At 45.5% G+C, this 25,853-nt stretch overlaps 1 protein-coding gene across 1 annotated transcript; it reads right to left on the minus strand.

The window, feature by feature from the left end:
• Positions 1 to 263: 263 nt before the first annotated feature.
• On the minus strand, positions 264 to 24,672 carry nin (ninein (GSK3B interacting protein)). The gene is made up of 28 exons (XM_080512579.1): positions 24,439 to 24,672; positions 22,466 to 22,571; positions 21,720 to 21,877; positions 18,338 to 18,389; positions 18,074 to 18,240; positions 17,839 to 17,985; positions 17,421 to 17,588; positions 16,606 to 16,742; positions 16,360 to 16,500; positions 16,068 to 16,242; positions 15,069 to 15,179; positions 14,873 to 14,962; positions 14,505 to 14,640; positions 14,272 to 14,393; positions 12,952 to 14,051; positions 9,746 to 12,034; positions 8,734 to 8,832; positions 7,964 to 8,033; positions 7,703 to 7,870; positions 7,479 to 7,595; positions 7,165 to 7,278; positions 6,189 to 6,335; positions 5,901 to 6,080; positions 5,666 to 5,800; positions 4,972 to 5,073; positions 4,771 to 4,863; positions 1,429 to 1,545; positions 264 to 491 (listed from the first exon to the last, which is right to left on the minus strand). Exons 1-28 carry the CDS (start codon positions 24,652 to 24,654, stop codon positions 276 to 278), a joined length of 6,873 nt encoding a protein of 2,290 aa, XP_080368705.1. The 5' UTR covers positions 24,655 to 24,672; the 3' UTR covers positions 264 to 275.
• Between the last annotated feature and the right edge of the window lie 1,181 nt (positions 24,673 to 25,853).

Below are 25,853 nucleotides of genomic sequence, written 5' to 3' on the forward strand. Positions count from 1 at the left end.
TGCTAAAAAAAAGAAAACTTCTTTCTTTACAGTTTGACTTCACATTTCAACGCTTCACAAGTCCGTGTAATTATTGCTTAAAATAGAAATACTGCATTTTTAGAAGTAGGAAAAAAAAGAAAAAGCCAGACCCTGTCAGTTTCTGTGTCCATTCCACTAAAACTTAGTGCAAAAACACATTCAGGCACAAAAAATAAAAGGGTTTTGTAGTAAAATAGTGCAGTTTGTGGCCGACTTTGGCGATTTCATCCCCTCCCCCCCAGTGTAATTTGACATCAGGAGCATTTGTAATGGTACGGCAGCGGCGGGAGGGGAGCCGGGTTCAGGTCGCGCACGATCTTGTTGAGGCTGGAGATCTTCTCTTCCAGCAGGTAGTTCTTCTTCTCCGCGATCTTCTGCCGCTGCTCCGTCACCTCCAGGGCCTTCAGCAGCTGGGAGTTCTCCACGTACAGATCTTTGATCAGCACGTCTGACTTGCCGTTCTTGTGCAGCTGCAAGACAATTGTGGAAAAAAAATGTAAACAAATAAAGATAAATGGTAAGAGATTGAGGATTTAAACTGGTTTTATCCTTGAGGTCCTTGTAGAGCAAGTCATTACACCATCTGGTGGTATAAAGCGGTATTGCAAGGCTGAGCTGTTTGATTTTTTTTTTTTTTACAACTATTCTATATATATCTATCTTCTATTGGTTTTTTTTTTATGATTTACACAAACATATTGTCAATTTATAATCCAGATCAGGGGTGTCAAACTCATTTCAGTTGAGGGGCCACATCCACCCTGATCTGACCTCTGGAGGGCCAACAAATCAAACATAACATTAAACTGCAGATATGGACAAATGTCAAAGTCTTTCCTTCTTTTGATCCTTTTGTAACTGCAAGAATTTGCCAATCTATTCTGAAATTTACATATTAAAATTAATCAGATATTATATTTGCAAAAAAAAAAAACCCTCAGTCACCTGTATCTGGATATCATACGTTTATTCAGGATTAAAACAATATGTCATCATCTGGAACATTTTTTTGAGTTTATGTGTCTAAAGTATCACTTCACATAAATTGGACACCTTTATTGTGAAAGGTGTTGCGTCATGTGACCTCCACAGATGCATTAATTCATTGTGACCAAGGGTGGTTTTGAATGTCATTTTTGCCAATCGAGTGTTTTTAGATCAGCCTCTGTCAGTTTTCATATTTATACTTTTAAAAAAAAGTTTTTTTAAATCACATGGCGGCCGGATTAGATCCTCTGGCGGACCGCATGTTTGACACCCCTGATCTCGATAGAGTAAATCATAGCCAGTGAGTCCTTATTTTTTTTTCCACTTTCAAGACTTTTAGGAAATGATTCAAATCATCTTTATTAAAAATTTTTTTTTAAAAAGAGGCATTTTTGATAGTCAATCGAACCGTAAACTGACCTGGTCTTTGAGCTGAGCGGCCTTCTCTCGGAGCAGCAGTTTCACGTTGTGCAGCGACAACTCGATTTCCTTCATGCGCTCCTCCATGACCTTCACCTTCCTCTCGCCGTCGTCCTGCTGACAAGACAGCCGAGAACGTCACCCAACCGCCGCGCCGTTTTCACAAATGAAAAAAAAAAAACGCGTAAGAAATAACACACACACGCAAACGTTTGTTGTATGCTAAATTGTTGATTTTTTTTTATTATTAAACTTTGTGCAAGAAATGACTTCCGATACATTTCTAAAGGAAGATGGACTGGAAAAAATAAATAAAATATAAATAGGTATAAAAATGACGCCCTATATTCCAGACAAATCTACAAAAAAATAATAATTTAATGTATAAATAAAAATAAAATCTAACATGGCAACAAAATAAATAAATAAAACGAAATACATTCGGGTGTATTTGACGGAAAAGTCGGACTAAATGACAACACAGAGAAAAAACACATATAAAGAGTTGGTGGGAAGCTTCTACGAGAACTAAATAGATAAACATTCAAAGTTAACAGTTGTCAAAATAAAATAAAAACACATTAACCGGCGGGTTCCTCTTTGCTTTGAGGAAGTCCTGAACACAAACGGAACCTCCAGCCTCCAACAGGTAGTTTCAGGCGCCGTCGATATCAAACAGCAAAGGTTAAACAAGATCAAACCTGGTTGATATGACGGCTAAAAAAAAAAAAATCATCAGGTAGCAGAGGGCTGATTGTTAGAAAAAGGCAGTCAGAGGACCGTCGGGCAGTGACTCCGCCTCCAGTGGCTGAACGGCGGGAGGAATGAATGGATCCTGTGCATCTTTTGTATTTCGGTTGTGACGTGTACATTCGTGTTTTGGGGCTTTTGTAACTGTGAGGTCGCTTGTGCAGCTGTGACGCGTAAACATTTCCGTGTTGTCGTTCTTCTATCCTCCTTGTAAGCTTTTGTTCACCGTGACGCCAAATTTTTTTTTGTCTTTTTGACAACATTTTCCATTCATGTTTGTGGGGGTTTTGTTTACATTTGTTCATATCTGTGCGATTGCTTTTGGTGCTTCAGCGTTGACGCAACATACCCTGTTCACCCAAAAAAACCAGTTTACTCCCAGAAAATACATTTAAAAAAAAAAACATCCTCTGATCAGAACAGAGAATTTGACTACAGAAAAAAGTTTGTCCAGCTCAAACAATTAAGATGTTAAATTCCTCATAGAATATTTGACAGGCGTTTTGAATAACCATCATTTAAAATCCCATTGGGAAAAACAAAACAAAACAAAACGAAACAAAACAAAAACAGGCTGTTTGTCCTGCCACCTAGCAGCAGTCAAACAAGTTTACAAGCTTCACGCCTTTTTCAATCAGGCAGTCAAACAGTCTCCTATAAGGATGCAGAGTGTGGAAGCAGGTTTACGGGTCGGGGGGGTTAGATAGGGGGAAAGACGCTGGGGGGGGGTTACAATCCGCCGATCCGCCGGTAGCTGTCTGCGTGAGCCGCCCGCTGCTCCGGCATCGGGCCCTGCAGAGAAAAGGCAGGAACACTTGACCAGAGCTCGGGCCTCTGCGCTGACCCCTACACCCTACAGTCTACCGACCCTACACTCTACCGACCCTACCGCCGGCTGGCCGGGCGTGGGAACAACCTCAACCACCCATGCAAAAGTCATAGTCATAAATTAGTCCTAGTCTCTATTAATGAAAACCCAAATGTTCCCCTTTGTACATTTTAATAACAGTTTTGACTTTGACACCCCTATTTTAAAAGAAAAATAAGCAAAATGAATGAATTGATGCAGAGAAATCATGGAATTGTGACACTGACTGAAACATCATGACAGTATTTGATCATCACAATGTAAAAAAATCTGGCTTTACGTCAGATTAGTGGAATAAGAGGGCGACGTCAGGCTTTCTAACCGTTCCCCCAATTCATGCACGACAAGGAACTTGGTATAAAAACTGGCATTATGCTCCAAATCGATTTAAAAAATGAGTCTACAGTGAAAGGAGCTACTTCTAGATCAACGTATCGGCTGTGAACAGGTGAAGGTTTGTTTGGACACAAAGGTGACAAATGGAAGGAGGAGCCACACGATCACCACTTCAGTCCCGAGGTGGAAAAATCAAACAAGGAAACAAACCCAACAGAGACGAAACACCAAACCCCGAAAGTAAACGCCAACGTGTGTGACATGAGGAGATGGATCCGTGAGGAGCAGCAAAAATATACAAAAAAAAACCAAACAACCGATGACGTAAACTAAACTCAGCTCAGGTGTTCAGGGAATTATTTTACGATTTCCAAACGGTAAATGTTTTAATTTGATTTTCTCGAATGCAATTTACTCAAATCTACCGACACAAATGATTTAAGAAAGATTAAAATTAAAAAATTTAAAAATCAGCACCTGAGCTGAGCGATTTACTTGAACGTAACAAACACAATGTGAGTAATCCGGCGTTTATAAAAGGGTCTACCGTCACGTCTTGGGGAAGCGACTCGTAATTCTATTTCATGTTGAGCTTCACTATATTTTTATTTCACATCTGGTTCATACAACTAAACACTTTTTTTTAAATACACTAGAATAAACTAGAACAGTGAAAAGTTAATTCGTTTAAGAGCAGGGGAGTCGAACACACTTCATGGTGGGTGGGACGGATCAGTAAAATAATAATAATAATAACCTTTCAATTTAAACTTTACAAAAAAAAAAAAGCTCTCCTGTGTTGAAAATGTCTAAAATTTTCACACAAATTAAAATCATCTTGCAAGTTTTTAACACACATGGCTTTTAAATTGTTGGGAAAAACAAATAAATAAACAATGAATTAAATAAACAAATAATTAACTAAATAATTAGTTACAGTAATTTAAAAAAATATTAAATAATTATTAAAATAAATACATATGTAAATAAATAAAAAAATAAATAAAAAAATAAATAAATAAATGATAAAAAAAAAAATATTATTTTGTTCAAGGTTTTGCAGGCCGGATTGGAGCCTCTTGTGTTCCGGTTTATGTTCGACGCCCCTGATTTATCGGGTTGTTGTGATGAGGAAAATGGTGTGACGGCAGAAAACCATGAAAACAAACAGTAATGGCATTGAAAGAAAGAAAAAATGGCAGGAAATGAATGTAATAATGCAAAAAAAAAAAAAAAAAAAGGTGCCCAAGTCTTCAGATTCCTAGCTCACTTTTAACTTCAAGTAACACAAGAAAATTGCAAAAAAAAAAAAAAAAAAACCTTTCTCATGTCACTCTTGAGTGGATCAAAGGAGATTAAAGCCAGTGAAGATTAAAAGTGGCCTGTACCTGCACGTTGTCCGGGTCGTCGGCGCGGTGCTGACCTCGGGGGATCCTGTGAGGCGACGGCGGCAGGAGTCCGACGAGCTGGACCTGAAACGCCTTGGAGAGAAAACGGGAAGGAAAAAAAAAAAAATAATCATCATACAACCAAACTGTGGTGAGACGGAATGTTACGGTAAAGAGGAGAGACGGATTGTTGCCGCCGACCTCGAGCAGCTGCGTGGAGAGTCGGGCCATTTGGCCCTTGAGCGCCTCGTTCTCCTGCTGGAGGCCCCGCAGCTCCGCCCGGATCGCTTCAGCCTCGCAGCTCTGGAAACAAACAAAGGCTCACGCGTGTCGGAATCCATGTTTGGAACTCTTGATAAGCTGGAGTTGCTCTTTGCTGCTTGAGGTTGACGGTACAGAAATACAGGTGTATATAAAAAAAGAATATCTACTTCTAGTAATAGAACCTCAAAATAAGTAAGTCTATATCAAAGTGTCTAAAAAAATAAATTAAAAAAAAAGGGCTTCTAAATATCACAATGTGCAATTATTCAATTTTAATCAATCCCATTTCTCATCCTGCTCTTTTATTTAACGTTCACATGCACCTTATTTTAAATTGCACTACTTTTTAAAAATTATTTAAAATAAGATTTTTTAATGCCTTTTTTACCGGTTGCTAAGCAACGACGTTTCGTTGCCAGCTTCCTCACTGTGTGACGTACTGTGCAATGGCAATAAAGAAAGTCCAAGTCTCTAAGTATACGCTTACCTATTGAGACATATATGCTTAAATATAAACACGTTTTTATTCCTGATTCGGGAGGAGGCTGTAAATCCACTGCAGCACAAAAAAAACCGGACAGAATTTGTTTAAAAAAAAAAAAAGCCAAACGGCGGTTTTAGTCTCCTCTACCTTGTCCAGCTCGCGCCGTGCCTCCAGCTCCTGCTTCAGAGCGACGTTCTCCTGCTCCAGCGTCTTCACCAGAGACGCCTGGCCCTGCTGCTTGTGCTGCCTCAGGGACAGGATGGTGGCGTCCAGCTGGCGGGCCTGCGCAAGGACAAGGGAGCAGGGACGCTGATTACCACGTCTTTTTTTTTTTTTTTTTGTTTAATAAAAAGTCATCGCAAAAGTTTTTCCGCGGGGGCACCTTCTCTCTGGACTGGCCGAGGTCGCCCTTGACGGCGCGCACCTCGGCCTGCAGCCGCTCGTTCTCCTGCCTCAGCAGCTGCTGCTCCTGCTCCATCAGCCGCGACATCTCGTCGCGGTACCGCCGCTTGCTCTGGTTCTGCAGCCCGCTGGAATGCAGCGCCATCTCCAGGACGCGGTTCTACAGAGGGATGGGGGGGGGGGGGGGGGTGTAGAGGGGCGGCGTCACGCTCGGCGTCCTCGGCTGCTGCGCCGGATTAAAACTTGAGAAGAGAAAAAGCCGCGGGACCTTGTCGTTGGAGTTCTGCAGCTGCTTGTGCAGCGCCGCCACCTCGCGCTTCAGGGAGTCCTTCTCCTGCTGCGCCACGCGCAGCTCCGACTTCAGACGGGCGCCGTGGCGGTTCACGCTCTGGAGGCTCTCGTCTGACGACTTCACCTGGAGGGGAAACGTGAAACGCGTTCAGCGTTGAGCATTAATGAAAAGCAGGAATTTACAAGTTAAGTCTGAATAAAAAAAAGGGATTACTTCATTTCAACAGCCTTGTTTTTCTTTGCAACTTCCCTTTAGTTTTTAATCGTATAAATGTTAATAATGTGAAATGACACAATCCCTGATAGTATATCTTGATGACTACTTCCCCTTATATATATATATATACACATACATACTGTAAGTAGATAAATATGTCAAATATGTCAAAAACATCAATGAAAGTATTGGTAGGAGTAGAACTCGTATTGTACAACAGAAGCAGCAGTAAATACAAGTACAATTAATGTAATAAATGTCACTTATAGCATTATCAGTAATAGTAGGAGTACGACTACACTTGCAGCAGCAGTACTATCAATAGAAGCAGCAGTAGTGGTATTCATACTTGTACTAGTAGCAAGAGTAGCAGTAGTAGTAACACTTGTACACTTCGCAGTAGTAGTAGTAGTAGGAGCATTACTAGTATAGTTGTTCTATTAGTAGCCTTAGTACACGAGCACTACCAGTAGCAGTAGGACTACTAGTAGTTGTAGTATCATTAGTACTTGTAGTTGAAGTCGTAGTTTTCAATGAATTCATATCAAAGCTGCACTGAAAAAGGTTTTTCACTCCTTTCAAAACAAAAGTCACTGAGTCGGATTACAATTTAAATATAAATAATAATATGAAAAAAACTAAAGTGCTTCGAAGTGTCGTAATAGTTAGAAAAAAAGCATTTTCCCAAAGCTGCTCTTCAACAATCCAACCCAGAGGTGAGAGTGTGGCTGGTTACCTTCTCCTGAGCTTTGGCGAGCTCGTTCCGGAGGCCGAGCGTTTCGTTTTCCACGCTGTCCCGCTCCTCCACCAGACGACTGAGCTGAACCTCCAGCGAGTCCACCTCCGCCGCCTGGAAGCAAAAATAAACCCCCCAAAAAACAAACAAAAATCATCAGAACAAAAGCCAAGAAATAAAAATAGATCAACACTGCTATTCCTAATTTGTCCACTGGGGGCAGACTATAGTCATACTGTAGCTCTAATCCAGCCTCTTGTTCAGCCGTATTATATATTTTTTTGTTAATTTTGTGTCCAAACGAAGACGCTCACCTTCCCCCTGCACTCGGAGAGCTTCTGAGACAGCTGGACGTTCCTGTCCTCCAGCTGCGCCGTGTCCTCCAGCGCTCTGGTCAACTCTGCTTCCAGAGCCGACACGCAAGCCGCCAGCTAACACAGAACGCCCGCCAGTTAGCTACCCGCTACGACTACCGCCCTCAACCACAGCAAAAAAAAAAAAAAAAAAAAACACCCATCGGCCGTCACCGGGCGCTCACCTCATGTCTGTCCTCGGCGGGGGACGCGTCCCTCGCCACGCCGTCCTCCGTCAGCTCGTCCAGCCGCCGCTGCAGACTCTCCGCGGCGGAGGCGCTCCGGGAACTTTTCTCCAGCAGCGTCCGGTTGTCGTCGTGGAGCTGCTGGTTCTGCGAGCGGAGCTCCGAGACCTGCGGAGGACAAAAAAATAAAAGGGGGGAGAATGACCTCTGACTCTTAAACACAATAATAAGATTGTTTCTAGAACTTTGTTCACAGATTACCTGCTTCTGGAAAGTTTCAGCCGCTTTCTGAGCTCCAAACTTCTCTTGATTCAAGTTCTCCAGGGTCTGCCTGCAATGACAGCCAAAAGCGTCTTCACTCAGGAAACCCGACACAAAAACCACCGACGTAAACCGATCTGCAGGTACGGAGGTTCCGTTAGTAGTTCATCGTTAGTAGTTCAACATCACGGCATCAAGTCTGAACTTTCCACCAAATCTCCAAACCAGAATTGCATTAAAATCTTCAGCCACGATTTATCTTCCATCCAGGGGACCGATCGATTGTGGTCGTCCGTTGCCATGGAGACGCTCCAGATCTTGCAACCGATATCTCGGTGCGGCAAGTATCCAGAATGCACCGGCGTGAGCGCATCGACTTGGGTGGAGGTTAATCTGTGTTTCACACAGTGATGTAGCTTCCCGACAGGCTAGTTAGCATCAATATGAGCTAACAGCTAACGTGCCAGGTACGCGCTCTACCGAGTGACTGTTCTAGTTCTAACATGAGTTTTTTAGTGCTTTCAGCAGATTTTTACAGCTTGAATGACCTCATAGGGATTTACATGATAAGTCACATTCAGTGGGAAGTGCGAGAAACCTGAGTTTCGACACTTGAACAGGGGGAATTGAACCCCTAAACTTTAGACTGGAGGATTATCTGAATGATTAACGCGGCACTTCAACAACTGGGGAACTGCTATAGATCTTAAAAGTTGGTATTATGTGAGGAAAAGAAATTTCACTGCAGCATAAATTCCTCGTCAACTTACGTCAGCTCCTCCTGGACGTCTTTCAAGTCGTCCACCTTCAGTGCGGCGATTCTCTGCCTGAGGACGGCGTTTTCTTCGGCCAGACGACCGACTTCAGATCTGCCAACAGACGACGCAGTCAGGAAAAGAACGCACAGCCCTGCAAAAACCCAAAATCTTGACGGGCGAGTGTCGAAATGTCTCGTCAAGCTCAACAAAAAAAACCCATCTGATTGAGATTTTCTGATCATTCTTTTCGACTCCGCAGCTTCAAATTAAACGATTTTATGTTTGTTTGTTATTTTTAATCCTGCTTTTAATAAACATCATGAATTGTATCAGGAAATGTCATTGCTATAACAGTACATGTCTTTAAACATACCAGCCTCCACATTAACGGTAATATTCATACAATCGGAGGTGATTCATGGTAAACATACACAGCCTTTCTGTTAAATCTTATTTTATTAATTAAAATGTTAGATTTTTTTTATCCATCTCCAAGTCTTTGTTCTGTAAAAGATTGCGCTAATCTTAAAATGACATTTTGTTTAAATTACTAAAAACCTAATTTTAAGCTGTAGAGTTTAAAAAAAACAAGCCATTAAAGATCACTGCATTCTTGACAATGAGCTATTTAAACCAGGGGAGAAAAAAAAGGAGCGGAGATGTGATGATATTAAAGCGGGGTAGTTTGAGTGAAGCTTATAATTGAATCAGTAAAGTCAGAAATTGGTGCAAGTTTTGGGTTTTTTTGCAGTACATGATAAAACTAAAGATATTTAGCAGAGACGCGGGAGCTAGAAGGGGAACCACATTGCTAGATACGTAAAAACCAAACACTGGCTGGCGCTCTATGAGGACCAAAGCAGGTGAAGGAGCGTTTTCGCCACAGGTGGAACAACAACAAGAACAGGAGGAGGAGGAGGAGGAGGAGTCCATCAAGGCACAAAGGGGCGGGGCAGCGGAGGTCACCGGAGGTCACTCAGGGTCGGGGGGGGAGGGGGTGGTGTCCTACTCTTCTCCACGTTACCTATGAGCCTGTGTCGTTTCGTTTAGCGTCTGAGACTCGTCCTGCAGGTCGGTGATGGCTCGGCGCAGCTCGCCGTTGCGCGTCTCGAACTCCAGACAGCAGTCCTCCAGCTCGCCGTCTGGATCCGGGACGGCGCCGTCTGCCTCCGGCTCCGACGGCGGCGAGTTTTCCTCCCCCGTCCCGTCTCGCAAGCCGCGGAATAAGTTCGCCCCGCCCTCCAGGATCCAAACCCTCGCCTCCAGCTCAGCGTTCCGGTCCCTGAGCTTGGCGGTCTCGCACACGCAATCCTCGTACCGGATCTGGAGGCCCGTCGCCTTCAAGGCCTCCGTCTCCATCTCCTTGACGAGCTCCATCAGGAGCAGCGTTTTCACCTTGAGCCCGTAGTTTTCCTCCAAAACCTGCTGGCCCGTTCTGATCTTCTGGGCGTTGTGAGCCAGCAGGTGCTCGAGGATTTCCGCCTTCTGCTGAAGCAGGGAAACCTTCTCGTGCAGCAGGAAGTTCTCCTCCGTGGCGGAGGTGAGCAGGGTTTGCAGTCGCAGGAGAGAGCACTCTTTGTGTCCGCCTCCATCACATGCGTGCCTTACTCCTGTGGTTAAACGTTCTGCGATTGAAGCGAGCTCCTTTCTGCCGTCGTGAGAGTCCTCTGGTAAACGATCAACCTCAGGATCCTCCGCAGAGGGTTCGTCGGGGTCGCCCGTCTCCTCCGGCGATAACGGCTCGACCAAAAACTCATGATGCTGCTCGTCCTCCTGCAAACAGCCGCCACAACCCACAGCGGCAGCATCTTGTGGTCGACTCTTCTCCTCACACGATTGGAGGAGGATTTTGTTCTCAGGGTCGGCGAACGCCCCGAGTGAAGAGAAAGGGTCCCGCCGCGTCTCCAAACCAAAGGCTTGGTTTTTATGTTTTAAAGACGTTCCTGGAGGGTCTGGGTTGTGGTTTTCACCGGGAGTCGATTCACAGGTTTCATGACAAAGATAGGCTCGCCCGGGGGTGGAAGATTGGAGCCGGTGATTGGGAACAACATCGACCTGGCGGTCGGGTCGTTCGGGGGAAAGAGCATTTTCAGGGTATGGGTCACGAGTTTCGGTCGTCTCATCCTGCTCTGTTCGGTCAAGAGAACCGTCTTCATCTACATTTCCTCCAGCTTCATCATCATGGACTGCATCAGCTTCTTTTGCATTTGATTCCGTAATTCCTTCCATCTCAACCATTTGTGCAAAACACGAAACCTCTTCGAGGGGAACGTCTCTCTCTGCCCCGAGCTCCTCTCCGTCGATTTCTTCTAACATTTTCGCAAGAAGTGATAGGTTCTCCCGAGGTTCCCCGCTCTCCTGCTCATAAACAGATTCTCCACTTTCAGCATCTTCCTCCGCTGCTCCAGTTCTGACGTCTTCATCTTGTTCAAGCCGAGTTAAATATGCTCCTCCATCTCCGGTGTTGTAATTCAATTCTTTGTGCCGCATCTCGAGTTCTTCGACCCTCATTTTGAGCACATCTCTCTCTGCTTTGAGCTCCTCTACGTCGATCTCCCGAGTGTCCCTCAGCATCTTCTCCAGAACGGCGAGATTCTCCTGCAGCTCGTTCCTCTCCTGCTCGAAGTCCCCCGCAGCCTGGTTCAGGAGCGTCTCCAGCTCTTCGATCTTCATGCTCAAATCGTCGCGCTCGGTCAACAGTGCGATCCTCTCCACGACCTGCCTCTCGGAAAGGGAAAGCACTTCCTTGCACTTGGCCTCCAGCTCGGAGTTGCTGTCCTGCAGCTCCGCCCTCTCCCGTCTGAAGTCCTCCGCCGTCTGATTCAACAGGAGCTCGATCTGAAGGGCCCTGTCCTCCGACTGGGAAAGAAGGTCGTGTTTGGTTCTCAGGCTTTCCTGAAGCCGGGAGTGAAGGTCGTTCAGCTGCCTGCCGAGCTCGATCTCTTTGGTCTGGGCCTCGCCGACCATCTCGTCCAGCTCGTTCTGCAGCCGCTTGTTCGCCGACACCAGCGCCTCCATTTCCTCGCCGTGGACGCTCTCCAGCTCCCGTCGTTCTTCGCTCCACTCCCGGTCCAGCCTCTCTCTCTCCTCCTCCATCACCTCCCTCTGCTCCTCGAGAGCTTTCTGCGTCTGCTCCTCCCAGCGGCGCCGCTGTGCGGCGTGGCCGTCGGCCAGCGCCCTCAGCTCACTCTGGTAGTGCTGCTCAAGTCTTAAAACGTCCGCCTGAAAACGTTCCGCGACGGATTCCTGATCGTCCGACAAACGATCTTGCACTCCTCTGATTCTCTGGTTGAAGCTGATCTCCAGTTCCCCCCTGCACATTCAATGACGGTCACACAAACAGCGCTGAGCATTTGTTAAGGCAACATTTGAAATATCCTCGAGGACGACAAGTGCTCCACGAGCTTTTAGAGAATACAATCTTATTTGAATTACTGGCACTCACCTCGCTCCCCACAAATGGATGCAAATCGATCCATTTTGTCCAAATATTCCGATTATTCCATTTAAAACACATTTTTTTAAGCCAAAGAAAAAAAAACAAACAAACAAAAGAACATTCTTTCCATCTTCAAGGGATTTCAGGTCAGGAATTAGAAATTCACACATGTATTTTGAAAATATCTCTGTAACAGCATGATATAATGCAATACTACATCAACTCAAAAACATGACAATACCTTCTCTATGTTTTACAGGACGACAGCTATTTTGTTCTGCATGGTTTGTTTGTTTTTTCCGATGGCGTAAACATAATAATGCACTACATTCATAAAAATTATATCTTTATCTCGACTGTGTTCACAAAACAGTATCATCTTTGTGCTTTGATTTTAGTAATGCCGTCTTCAGAGCCCACGAGGTCCCGTTTTTGTAGCTAAGCCTTCGGTTTCGGTCATCTTAACACACAAGCACAATCTAATTGTCATTAAATTGGTGAAATATCTGACAATAGTGGATTTGATGTTAGAATTTCTTCATTTAAAAAAAAAAAAAAGTATTTTTCTCATGTTTGGTTATTTTAGAACATGAAATGGTTTCTCCAAACTCTGTCTGCACGGGTGAGGGTAACGATTAGTTCTGCAGACACTCATTGAGAAGACCCCAGTTTGATATACTTTCTGTGTGGAGTTTGCATGTTTGCATTAATTTGCGAGGATATCCTAGACTAAAATTCCTCAACTGCAGCGGAACGTACCTGTCCTAATAACAATCAGGTTAAAGACCCACCTCTCCCGAGCGACGTCGTCTCGCAGTTTGTCCAGCGCGGCGCTCAGCGCGTCCCTCTCCTCGGCGTGCTTCGCCCTCAGCTCCTTCACGGCGTCCCGGTGACGCCGCTCCAGGCGCTCCCTCTCCTCGGCGATCGCCTGGTCGGCCCTCCTGTCCTCCTCCGCCCGCTCCGCCTCCAGCTTCTCCCTCTCCTCGCTCAGCCGGTCCTGGATCATCCCCTCGTAGTCCTCCTCCAGCTGGAGCCGCTCCGCCTCCCACTCGTCCCGCAGCTTCGTCTCCCGCCGCTCGAAGTGCAGGCGCTCGTCCCGCAGCCTCTCCAGCAGCGCCGCCGCCTGCTCCTCCCGCAGCCGAGCTCGCTCCTGCCGCCACTGCTCCTCCATCACGCCCTGCTTCTCCTCCTGGTCCCGGACCAGCCTCAGCATCTCCTCCTCCAGAAGCGCCTGCAGCGCCTCGCCGTTCTGCTCGTCCAGCTGGGCCCTCTCCCGCCGCCACTGCTCCGTCAGGTTCTTCACCACCTCGTGGCGCTCCGCCTCGAACCCCGACCTCAACCCCTCCAGTTCCCCCTCGTGGCTCTCCAGTAACGATTTCTTCTCTTCCTCCCAACCCTCCGACAGACTCCGCTCCAGCCTGGCCGCCGCCTCCCGCAACTCCGTCCTCTGCTCCGCCAGTCGGGCTTCCAGCAGCTCCGCGTGTTCCTCTCTGAGGCCCCCGACCTCCGCCGCATGTCTCCCTCGCAGTTTTTCCACCTCGGCGCGAAGCTCTCCGTCCGACTCGGCCTGCTGCGTCTCCAGAGCCTTCAGCTGCTCCTCCAGGTCGGCGGCGAGGTGGTGGGCCTCCAGCAGCTGCTGCCTGAGGTTCCCCACCTCCTCGTCCTGCAGGCTCTCCAGCTCCTCCCGCTCCTCCGCCTGCCGCCGCTCCAGGCGCCGCTGCTCCTGCTCGGCCCGGTCCAGCTGGCTCTGGAGCTCCCGTGCGTGGGTTTGGACGCTGGCCACCTCCTCCTGCAGGGCCTGGGCCTCCTGCTGGTACTGGAGGGACAAGGCGGCCTTCTGGTCCTCGTGGGTCGACCTCTGCTTTTCCACCATCTTCTCAAATTCGCCAATCTGCAGGGATTCAATACATTTGCATCTATTAAATTCATCAATATTAACATTAAAAAAAGTCACACCAAGATTCACCAGAGCATTAAGAGAAAACAGATAAAACAACAAAAAGAGCCAAGAGGGAGAAGAAGCTCACTTCACGCTCCAACACAAAAGCTTTTCCCTCTAAAACTTTGCTGCACAGTTTCATGACACCCGATCGTGGCTCCAGTGGACTCGCCTTGCTCTCCAGCCGGTTTCGCAAATCCTCCATCTCCTGGAGGTGCTGCTCCTTCAGCTGCTCCAGCATCATCTCTGCTTCCAGGCTCATGCTGAAGGGCTGGACCTCCTCGGAGCCGATGCCTGCGGAGGCGACGGTCAGCAGAACAAAGGTGGTTGGATACCGAGCCCTCTGGGAGGTCGCGTCAGTATTTACATTCGTTTGTGCACTTGAAGCGACTCGTTTCAGCTCACCTGGGTCGGACTCCATGCCGGGACTTTTGCTCTCCAGCTCCTCGGAGAGCGGCTTCTGGCAGGACTGATGAGCTCGACCGAGACTGTGAAACTCCTGCAACTCCGACTGTAGCTCGTCGATACGATCCTGCAGCTCCTGCACACAGGAAACGGAAAAAAAAAAACCAGGCAATTTATCAACGTATGTAATTAATGAGTGGAAAAATATGCAATCTGTGCCGGTTTAGGCACCAATATTTGTAAGTTTAAAAAAGTTCCATCTTCCCTCCGCTTCTGCTCCACAATGATTTAAGTCAACAACTTTATTATGCAGAATTAAACATGTAGTTAGATTACAGTACGAAGCTTTAAGATTGAGCCACAGTTACCCTGCACTGTGCTTCATAGCCGCTGCGGAGCCGTTTGATTCGTTCTTCTTGCAGAAGGACGTCGGCGCTGCCGGGGTCCAGGTCACCAAACTGCACGATAGAGAAGAAGTTTGAAGTGCATGAAGACAAAAGAAACATAATGATAGCTACACAGACAGTCAAAATAGTTATAGAAAAAAATGAAAAGTCTTCGTACCTTGCCTTTCATAATGTTGTCTAAATTCGTCTGGAGTTTGGAAATTTGACTTTGTGCTTCCACAAGTTTCTCCGTGCCGTCCAGCAACTCCATTTCCAGACGCCTGTTCTCCTGAAAATACACAACATCTCAAATCATTTTCCATATATTTCAACAAACGAGAGAGAGATTTCATTGTCACTAAAAACTGGAGACAGTATTGGAACGAATTTGGATTGAAATTTCAGGACCAAGTTAAAAAAGATCTAAAATAACAATTGTTCATACAAAATATGGGGTTGGGTGAAGATGAAATATTAATTTGTTCAATTCTCCATTCTCAAATTCTTCCAGCCAGAGGAAACCATTGACATGGTGCTCCGCACGTCGCCATGGAAACATGATACTCCAGAGGTCATCATGCAAAGGAGTCAAGGAAACATGACACTTGTGTTGTGATGCTCTGTAGTCATTTAAACAAGACAGCTTCCATGTTGTCAAGGTAACAAGACGCCCTCCATGTCGTCAAGGAAACAAGACGCCTTCCATGTCGTCAAGGAAACAAGACGCCTTCCATGTCGTCAAGGAAACAAGACGCCTTCCATGTTGTCACGGTAACAAGACGCCTTCCATGTTGTCAAGGTAACAAGACGCCTTCCATGTTGTCAAGGAAACAAGACGCCTTCCATGTTGTCACGGTAACAAGACGCCTTCCATGTTGTCAAGGTAACAAGACGCCTTCCATGTTGTCAAGGAAACAAGATGCCTTCCATGTTGTCAAGGAAACATGTCATCCATGTCATCAGGCTCTGTTGTCATGGAAACATGACTCCTTGAGCATCATCTTGCTGTGTAGTCATGGAAACGCCCCATCAGATCAGATCAGTTTGAGTGGGTGTGAATGTTCACCTTATATTGTATCAAATGAACATTTTTGTTCCGACACCAAATCTGCACTCGCCGACGTGAAACACCCTGAAAAGCTTCAAACGATCAAAGACAATAAAAGTCGCTGGGTACCTTCACCGAGATGGAGAGGTGGTCCCGGAGAAACGACTCGTCCTCCCGGACCTTCTCGATCTCGGCCTCCAGCTCGTCGCGCTGCAGCCCCGCCTGCTGCTGGATCTGGTCCATCTCCCTCAGCAGCTCGGACCGCACCGCCGCCAGCTTCTCCTTGTGCTCCTGCTCAAGCTTCCTGCAGAGACACGGCCACACACATCAATATATATAGATATATATATATACACAAACATTATGTGAAACAATTGGCCAGAGTCTATGAATGGTTGAGATGTAGAGAAGGACGAATCACCTGAGGTTGAGGTTGTTCATGTGCTCCACTGCAGAGTGATGCTCGTCCACCTCGGTGGCAAACTGCGTCTTCAGCCTCTCCGCTTTTTCAAGGTCTGATCGGATTTTCTCTTTCTCCCGGATTTCTCGGTCCACGCGCTCACTGGCCAGAACCGATCACACAAACAGCCACGTGAGGAAACAAAACGGAGACGACGGCATCAAGTGGAACCGTTTTAAAAAAGGTTGAAATAGTGAGTTTACTCACAGCAGATGTCTGATCTCGGCTTTGAAGCTCGCCAGAGCCGCCTGGTGAACCCCGTTCTTGGTGACGAGCAGCTCGTTTTCAAGCGCCATGGTGAGGTCGCCAAGACTCAGCTTTCCATCGAGGTCAAAGTTCAAAGCCTGCAAAATATTAAATCATACAAAAACAACGATAATTGATCGATATATCAATAACACACCAAGAGATCGATTTACAGTTGGTTGATTATATTAGATATTATGTTCAATTTAAATGTTTTATTAATTTTAGTTACTAGAAAACCTTTTTATGATAAAAATAAGCTATTGTTACCGAATTAATTTTTTAGGGATTAGAAAAAGCCATTTTTTTAATTAACAGCTCAAAACCGAAACTTGCCTTCACACTGTGAAAAGTAAAAAGATCCCACATAATATTTCAGTCCTACTACATTATAAAGCTTAATTTACAACACAATCAACATGATTACAGTGTTTTTAACCCAGAAAAGAACGAGTTGCTGATTGCAAGCACTTTTCGGTGGTGAAAAGTGAAACGAGAAATAAATTATGCCTATAAAAAGGAACTCCCTATAAATCACTGGAATTTATTTGTAGTCTTATTTATGTCGTATTTTCAGTCCAAAACACCCTTAAAACAGTCGTCAGAATGTCGTCAATAAATGTGACGGAGGCTAAAAAGCTATGGCGCTCTCCCTGAGATTTATCTTACCCGTTTGTGCCACAAGGTGGTGCAGTGAGTCACGTTTTAACAATTTACTTTCAAACTGCGTGTTAATAAAAGTACAACTGCAGGGTAAGAAAACCTCCCTGCGGTACCTGCAGGATCTCCGCGCTGTTCTCTATCCCCTCCTCCATCCAAGCGTCCAGGACGCATTCGGCCGGCGTGAAGCCGCTGCCGTCGTCAAGGCTGGAGAAGAGACGCGCGCCGATGCTGCTGGTTAGCGCCGAGGGCGTCGCTATCCTCCGGCCGCCCTCGTCGAAGGGCTGCGGCGAGAAAAGGCCCGACTTTACAACAACAGTCACGATCATGACATGCTTTGATGACGGGATAGGCAAGAAGAAGAGGAAAAAAAAAAGGTCGGGTACAACAACATCGTAAAATCTAAAGCAATAAAGGGCATGTCCTCACACGCACGGGGCAAAGAAATGTGTGCGTCATGGCGTTTGCCCTTGTTTGTTTGAAGTGGGCCGGGAGCCGGTAACCCGGCAGGGAGACGGTAAACACACGGCGAACCTGAGTGGAGTGAAGCCGCTTCAGCTGCCTGTAGGGAGTGGAGGCGGACGGCGTCGGGGGTTTGTTGTGGCCCGCAACCGTGGCAACGAAGTCCCGGACGTTCACGGCGCCGTCGCCGGCGAGGCTCAGGAGAACGTCTCCGTTGACCTGAAAACGAGAGCGTGTCTTATATTTTTATAGATCTGCGATTGTTGGAAACTCGTCAGCGAGGCGGTGAGAGTGGTTTGGGACAAACCTCCAGGCCCAGGCGTTCACACAGAGCGAGCAGCTCGCCGTGTCCGGCGCACCCGTCCCACGATATCGACAGCTCCTCGCAGGCGTCGCGCAGCCTTTCCTCCGGCGGCGCGGCGGCGGAGCCCCGCGGCGTGCTCGGCTCGTCGGGGTTCCACAGGTGCAGCTGACCTGCGGCGGCGCGGCGGCACGGGCGGACGTCAGGGGGTGGGGGGGGGGGGGGTACGTGAAACGAATGACGCCCGTGGGCAAAAAAAGTCAGACTCACCTTCGGCTTCATACTCCTCGGTGGCGGCGGCGGCGGCGTAACCGTTCCAGCGCTGCGAGGAAACAGACAGGAAGTGAAGATAGTGTCGGTTCAACTGATTTGAATAATCAGGAAAACAGACGGGTTGAGAACAACGAGGGTTCTGCTGTGTGTTCAAACACGTTCTGGTTCTCCATTAGAGACTAATTGACAGTAGAAATAATTAAAGTGACACTTCCCTCGACTGTAAAGCTGCTAAGTTGTCATAACTTTGCATACAAGCGAGAGCTGGAATGTTTTCTACATTATAACAAAAGGTATTATCCCAACAGCTTGAGGGAGCAAGAGTTTATTAAAAGCTACACTTTTCTGCGGTAATTCTTTATAGTTGTAACTTGCACAGCCAAACAAAAATAAAAATAAATGAATCAACTCATGAAAATCAATCAAGGAAGCAACAAATTATAAATCCACACATTGAGGTTATAATCAAGTCCTATTTTGGGGTGTGTGTACATTTCAGTATTCTTCTCAAGTAATAGGCTCATACTGAATAAATCAAGTAGTTTACTACTTTTATAATAGATTGTTGAATAAATTCTTTCCCTCTTTAATTCTACATGTGTTCAAACAAATTGCCATGGTGTAAAATTTAGATACTTTACTTTGTGTGATAAAATGTGCCTTAAATGTACAGAGAAGTAAACTGAACGGAATGCGAGTTAACAACAACATTTAATAGGATTTATAAGTACCTAATGTTTTGAACAGTTTTTGAAAAGACTTAAATTTATTCAAATTGAATCAACGTACAAATAATTCTGCATGAGGAGAAATTTATCGAGATATGAAAACTATAGGTGCTTAAATTAACATGATAAAATACGATTTGGGCCTTTTTGTTAAAAAAAAATCACCAAGACTGATAAAAAGTAATTTTGGCCTAGTTTTTTTTTTTTTTTTTAATGAATCGCCTTCTTCTTTGGTGCAATAAAAATTACACATTATGCAACTGACTCATGTTAATCCCATATCTATAATCATCAAGTACCTTAACAGATCAGCTTTTTACAGAAGAGGAGAAGAGACACTGTGGAAAAAAACCCTGACTTCTGACTTTTTTTTCTCAGAATTCTGACTTTTTTTCTCAGAATTCTGACTTTAAACAAAGAATTCTGCCTTTTAAACTCAGAATTCTGAGAAAAAAAAGTCAGAATTCTGAGGAAAAAGGTCAGAATTCTGAAAAAAAAAAGACAGAATTCTTTGTTTAAAGTCAGAATTCTGAGAAAAAAAGTCAGAACTCAGTGTTCTTTCTCCAGTGGCCATAATCCTCTTCCGTAGCTTACAAAAGGATCAGCAACTGAGTTATTTCAAGTATATATGTGAGCTCCTGGAACAATTTTTAAGCATCTTAAATTTAGAAATATCAACTTTCCGTCCACGGCAGTTCTTTTTGTGTTGCTTAATAAGTTTACCCCTCGAACCACATTTTGAGTTTTCAGCTTGCTGTGAACTGGGGAGAGTCTGGGCTGCCATTGTCTGGGAAGCCGGCAGTGAGGGAATGAGGAGCAGATGGGATCCCGCGAGTGGCGTTTTGATACATGGAGCGTCGGCATCCTGGAGGGGGGGGCGGAGGGGCTCATTGTTCCTCCTCCACCCCCCCTGACCCAGCCCCATCTGCTGGGCCCAGAGGGCCCGGACACCGGCGCAGATTAGTCAACGCCGGGAGACACACTTCGGAGGGGCGGAGTCAGAGACAATGCGCCAAATATCAACACGTCCAGCCGGCGTCAAGCTGAACTGACCATCATTATACCGTTTACGGTGGACAATCTGGAGGGGGGGGGGGGGGTTTCTTTGTGGAAACTCGTGTGGCTGCAGGATTCACATTCATCCAGGAAGGATCAGTGTGAGCGACCAGCCTGCTGTCCGACGACCTCTCACTCTGGAAAATTCCATTGATTAGCTATTAATCTGATTAACTGCATCACGCCTGAACTTAAATCACTGTTTCTATCCCCCCATGTTCAGATCAAGTCATTTCTACCAACTGAAGAACTTATATATATATATATATATATATAAAACATAAAATATATGTGTTAGTATTTTCTGTGAAGTTTTGAGTCGGACATCAGAAACGACTGGAGATTTTTTATGTAAAATGTGTCTTTTTGTGTAAAAAATATACTACTATACATCTTAGGTCCCTGAAATGTTTATAAATAATTAAATTAGAACAAGGCATCTAAATGGGATGAAAGCCTTGTCGTGACAGGCAGGAATTGACATGTATACTTTAGATTTTAAGTTGATGTTGCACAAGTTTTGCCAATTCTGAAGCCAAGGAACACAACAGAAATCTCACAACAAAAGCTTAAACCTGCTCAAGAATGCCATTTGAAACTCTTTTAATGGAGGGAAATTTGGATTTTTATCCCCCAAAAAAGTTGGCAACCTCAGTAAGACCGGGCGGAGCGGCTTTTTTAAGCCATACCTGTTGGTGTAAACATTTTACTTTCTGGGAGATTCAACAAGTTTTCAAAGGAAACCTGATACCCGAGATGAACCCCGGATAGGAGTTTCATGCATTTAAGTCAAGATGTTTCCATCTCAGTGTTCCTGTGGTGAGTTTAATACGAAGGATATGAGACGGAGTGAAGACAAGTAGTTTGAGGTCGTTATCTAATCATCCATTATATATAATGGCGGGTTTAAATGGCGGCTTAGGCTTTACAACTGGAGGTTAAATTAATCTGCCATTAGGCTTTTGTCTTCTGATCTGACTAAAACAGAGCCGCCCTGCTGGGAAAGTCCTTATTTTATACTTTACGCTCTGCAGGTCTGTCGTTTCATTTTAGACGACATATTGACTGAGTGATATTCCCGCACTTCTCACTCCCCCCCCTTCCTCGGCTTACAATCAATCTCATTCCAACGCTTGCAGCTTTCCCAGGAGTTTGTAAAAAAACAAAACAAAAAAAAAAAACGCCACAATGTGTTCTTTGTACGCGGCGAGAACTCGCATCCTCAAAGCGCTTTGCTTATACAATCGGCTAAAACTCCCCGCCGGACACGTTATGTGCCAGTCTGCTGACGCGCTCGTTACCCATAAGGCTTATTACCCAGTAATAACGTCCGCCGTGTTATTTGCAGACGGCGCCCCGGGGTCGTTACGCAACCGACAGGGTGTTTGAGCATCCCGAGTCAGGAGTGCAGGTATGTCACACTTCGGGACCTGCGCTGCGCTACGCTAAGCAGATTAGCCGCGAATAACGCGGCGGCGCTGCCAGGGAAACCACGCTGTGTGTGTGTGTGTGTGGTTACATGCAAGGACAGGAGGCGATAAGAAAGGCATCCAGGCTGTCTGGAGGTTCGGCGACGGCGAGAACTTTTTTTTTACCTCGCGCTTCCTGGGGACGGCCGAGTCACAGTTGTCCTCCAGATCCGTCCCGTCGGCCACTTCAGACACGTCCGGCGCCGCCTCCAGGAACTCCGGCGTGGAGCGCCGGCCGTAACGTTTGCTGCCTTTCACGAACTTTGGCTGGATTTCGGGGGATTCTGAGAAGAAACACAAAACCCCCCCCCCCAAAAATGAGCTTTTATGTGTTTACAAATTGCCCTCCAGATGAAGATGGATAGAATTTCCGGACAGACGTTAAAATAAACGGCGGTGACTAACCATCGCCTGAGCACTTCTAAAATAGCCACTTCTCTAAAACGACCACGGGCTAAAAAAAAAAAAAAAGAAGCTGCCGATCGCAGCCACGTGTTCCTATTTGCTCGAGTTAAACATTAAACCAAAAAAGGTCAGCGGAGGAAAATCTACTCGCTGGAGCATTAATATTGACACTGGACTCTTCAAGCTCCGCATCTCGATCGGAGCTCCGTCGTTACAAAAAAAAGCGTCGTTCAGAAAACCTGTAGGACGGCCGGCTGCCTCGGAGGTCAAACCATGACGGTGCAAAGAGTTCAGCCGTCAAGTTAATTGGCTTTGAGCCGAGCTGCTGATCCCCAGCATGTGAATTTACAGCTGAATCAGCATGAAGGTTGCTCCACTTAACTGGGCTGCTGCCACCGTCTACGCTAAAGTGATCCGGGGAAACGGAAAAAAACACACAAAAAAAAGTCCCAACATAAGGATTTTACCCGGTTCGGGCAAAGATGGCTGCTCCTCTGGAGGCGGCGCCGCCGCCGCCGCCGCGGCCGCCGACAGAACCAGGATGAGTGCATTCTTGAACTGGTCAAAGTCGACCTGCAACAACGAAAAAGGAAGAATTGAGCGACGTTCGTTTATTCATTTCAGAGAAAAATGTACAATCGGGCCGGTGAGAAGTAGAGAAAATGAAGGTGGAAGAAAAAGGTGCAAAGGCAACATTAGAAATAATAATAATAATAATAATAATAAGAGGGGATATTCAAGGAATTAAGTGAATTTGCAAGTGAAAAAATTGAGTAATTGAGCAAAAAAAGATGGTAAAAAGTCAGTGAAATAGTCCAAGAAAGTGAGTAAAGCTTTAATTCATTCAAAAGTATGACTATTGAGTAAAAGAAAGAATGAAGAGGTAAAAAAAGTAAGTCAGTGAGAACAACAGGTCGTAAAGAAGTGACTCAGTATAAAACAATGGACAAACTGATACAAAATAAAGAGTTTAAGTAGAATTCTATGAAATACAAAAAGTTTTTTTCTAATATATTCACTGCTGCTACAATGGCTGTAAATTATAATTAAATTCACTAGATTTACGTCTCCATCACTCCTGCAGCCTCACGAGGCTCAGCATGTCTGTATTTGCGGTATTAGAGACAGGATGAGCAGAAATTACCCACAAAAGAAGGAAGTTATAAGAAAAAGAAAGACGTTGCATGGATTTTAAGAAGGTTTCTAAAGTGGTGAACCGACGTGTCGTGAGCTTTATCTCTTCAGAGAAGGTCAGCGAGTCCCGATAGAAGAAGCTCGTCACCTTTACATTTTTTTCACATCTGCGCGCCGCCTCATGAATGTTTCTCGGCCACGTCTGGTACATTCCTTGTGTAAAATACATATTAAAAAAAAAAAGAAACGACGACAGTGGATTCCTGTGATGGGGCGTAATTCCCAGCGTGCCGGGTGGAGGCCGTGTGGGTGGAGGAGGGTTTCGCGGAGGTCACACTTCAAGAATCAACAGCTGCTCACCCTGGATATGCTGATTTTCTTTGTGTTTTTTGTTTTTCCGGGCTGGCGGGGGAGGGAGAGCTCTCTCTCTTTTTCTTTTTACTTTCTACTTTCTCAGTTCACTGGCCCCTCGTGTTCCAAATACACCCCCACGTCGCAAACAACAATAGGCACCCGTCTGCTCACACGCTTGTACACAAACAAAAAAGTTTGCGCTAAAGTGAGCAGGCGAGTCTGGATACTCTCGTTTTTTGGGTTTTTTTCCGACTTGGAGGTGGAAACGTGAACGATTTGCCCTTCGGTTGTGCCCGACGACTTGAAATATGAAGCACCCTTAAGAGAAATGTGTGTGGTGATTAGCCGGCTGGGTTGTCATGACGACAGACGTCGGGGGCGACCGGACCTGAAGGAGACCAACGAACCCTCCCGGCTGGGGAAGTGACAGTCTTGTACAACGTAGATTTAACTACATTAGATATATGGGGCAACCAAGAGTAAAAATAAAATAAGTGTTTCACTTCTATAGGCTATTAAACTATTATTTAATGTCGCAACAGGGTCATATTACAGCATTTCATTAGTATGATTTGTAAGTATCCGCACCTCAAAATAAAATTACCTAAGAACTTTGTCTTTAAGCGATTTTGTATTTTTGGAGATTTGACTATGTCTCTTGGGCAAAAATCCACAGGGCATATCTTTTTTTTTTTTTTCCCCCAAATACGCCATAACAGGCTTTCCAAAATAACTGAATAATGCAAAAACTGAAGATTTGTGTGTGTTCCGCTCTAGTGCCACGCAATACAACAAGCATACACGCATCCCTGCTAAACTTTGCATCATAAAGTAGCAAAATATCCAGAAATGCATGAAAAATAATGTAAATGCAGACTGTTGCATGCCCGGATACCATACAAGGGTTAAAGTAAGCCAGTTAAAAAGCCAGTTTTGTGGAGGATGGACCCACCCTGGCGCTGAGCTGGTCCTGGTCCTGGTCCTGGTCCTGGTCCTGGTCCTGCAGCAGCGCCTGCAGCAGAGGCGGCGTGGCGTCGTCCAGGTGCAAAGACTGGCAGAGTTCGCGGAGCTCCTCGGGGCTCAGGGAGCCGCGGCCGCCGGCGTCGAAGCTGTTGAAGACTTCCTTCAGGCGCTCCTCGTACTGGTCCTGCTCCTGGCCGTCCCCCATCCCACCGCCGGACAGCAGCCGGCCCTGGAGGAGATGCAACGACCATGGAAGAGAGATTAAAATCCTGACCTGCGAGACTCACAGCTGAAAAGCCATTCGGGGGAACGATAAACAGCAAAATGCTAAAGCGCACAAATGCCTCGTTTTAATTTAAACCACTTGGTCATGCCTATGATATCCGTCTTTTCCACGGAGATGTCGTTCCACCCGATAAGCTCACGAGGTTCAGAACGAGGGACGATCAGCACCGACGCGATGGGACAGAATTATGAGTTTATGTTCACGTTGAAATGAGAAATATTCCGTTTTCAAGTGCGTTTTAAATCACCTCTCTCAGAAAACATGATGTTAAATATTTAATAGCGGCTATTTGCTTTTAACTCACAGCTACATTTCTATTTTACTGTGTTAAATTAATGCCTAATTTGTACGAGAGAGAGAGAGAGAGAGAGAGAGAGAGAGAGAGAGAGAGAGAGAGAGAGAGAGAGAGAGAGAGAGAGAGAGAGACAGAGACAGAGACAGAGACAGAGAGACAGAGAGACAGAGAGACAGAGAGACAGAGAGACAGAGAGACAGAGAGACAGAGAGAGAGACAGAGAGAGAGAGAGAGAGAGAGAGAGAGAGAGAGAGAGAGAGAGAGAGAAAGACAGAGAAAGACAGAGAAAGACAGAGAGAGAGAGAGAGAGAGAGAGAGAGAGAGAGAGAGAGAGAGAGAGAGAGAGAGAGAGAGAGAGAGAGAGAGAGAGAGAGAGAGAGAGAGAGAGAGAGAGAGAGATTCATTCCTCCCCAGGGGGAAACACAAACTTACAACAGCTCAAGGTAAAAAGGTGCAGAAATTATAAAACTAAAGAATTAAAATGTGTAAACATATGTAAATATCTAAACAAGAGCAAAAAAAGAGCACAAAAAATAGAAGTTAAAAAAAAAAAAAAAAAAAACAATCCAGTAAAAAAAGAAAGAAATCCTCTAAAAATAGAGTAAATTGCCAGAATTGATATACACAATTAATTTAATTTAATTTATTTAAACAGTCTCTCGCGTATGACCTCTGAACTGAATATTTACCATGTGGGAGGATCACCAGCTACAAGATCAACACTCATCGTTCAAGGTTTACCAACACGTTTACAGACCGACAGAAACACTTGATGAATGTAAATACGCCACATTTTCCACGACACTGGAGCTCAAACGTCAAC

Source organism: Blennius ocellaris (assembly GCF_963422515.1).
Source record: "Blennius ocellaris genome assembly, chromosome: 17".
NCBI classification, from domain to species: domain Eukaryota; kingdom Metazoa; phylum Chordata; class Actinopteri; order Blenniiformes; family Blenniidae; genus Blennius; species Blennius ocellaris.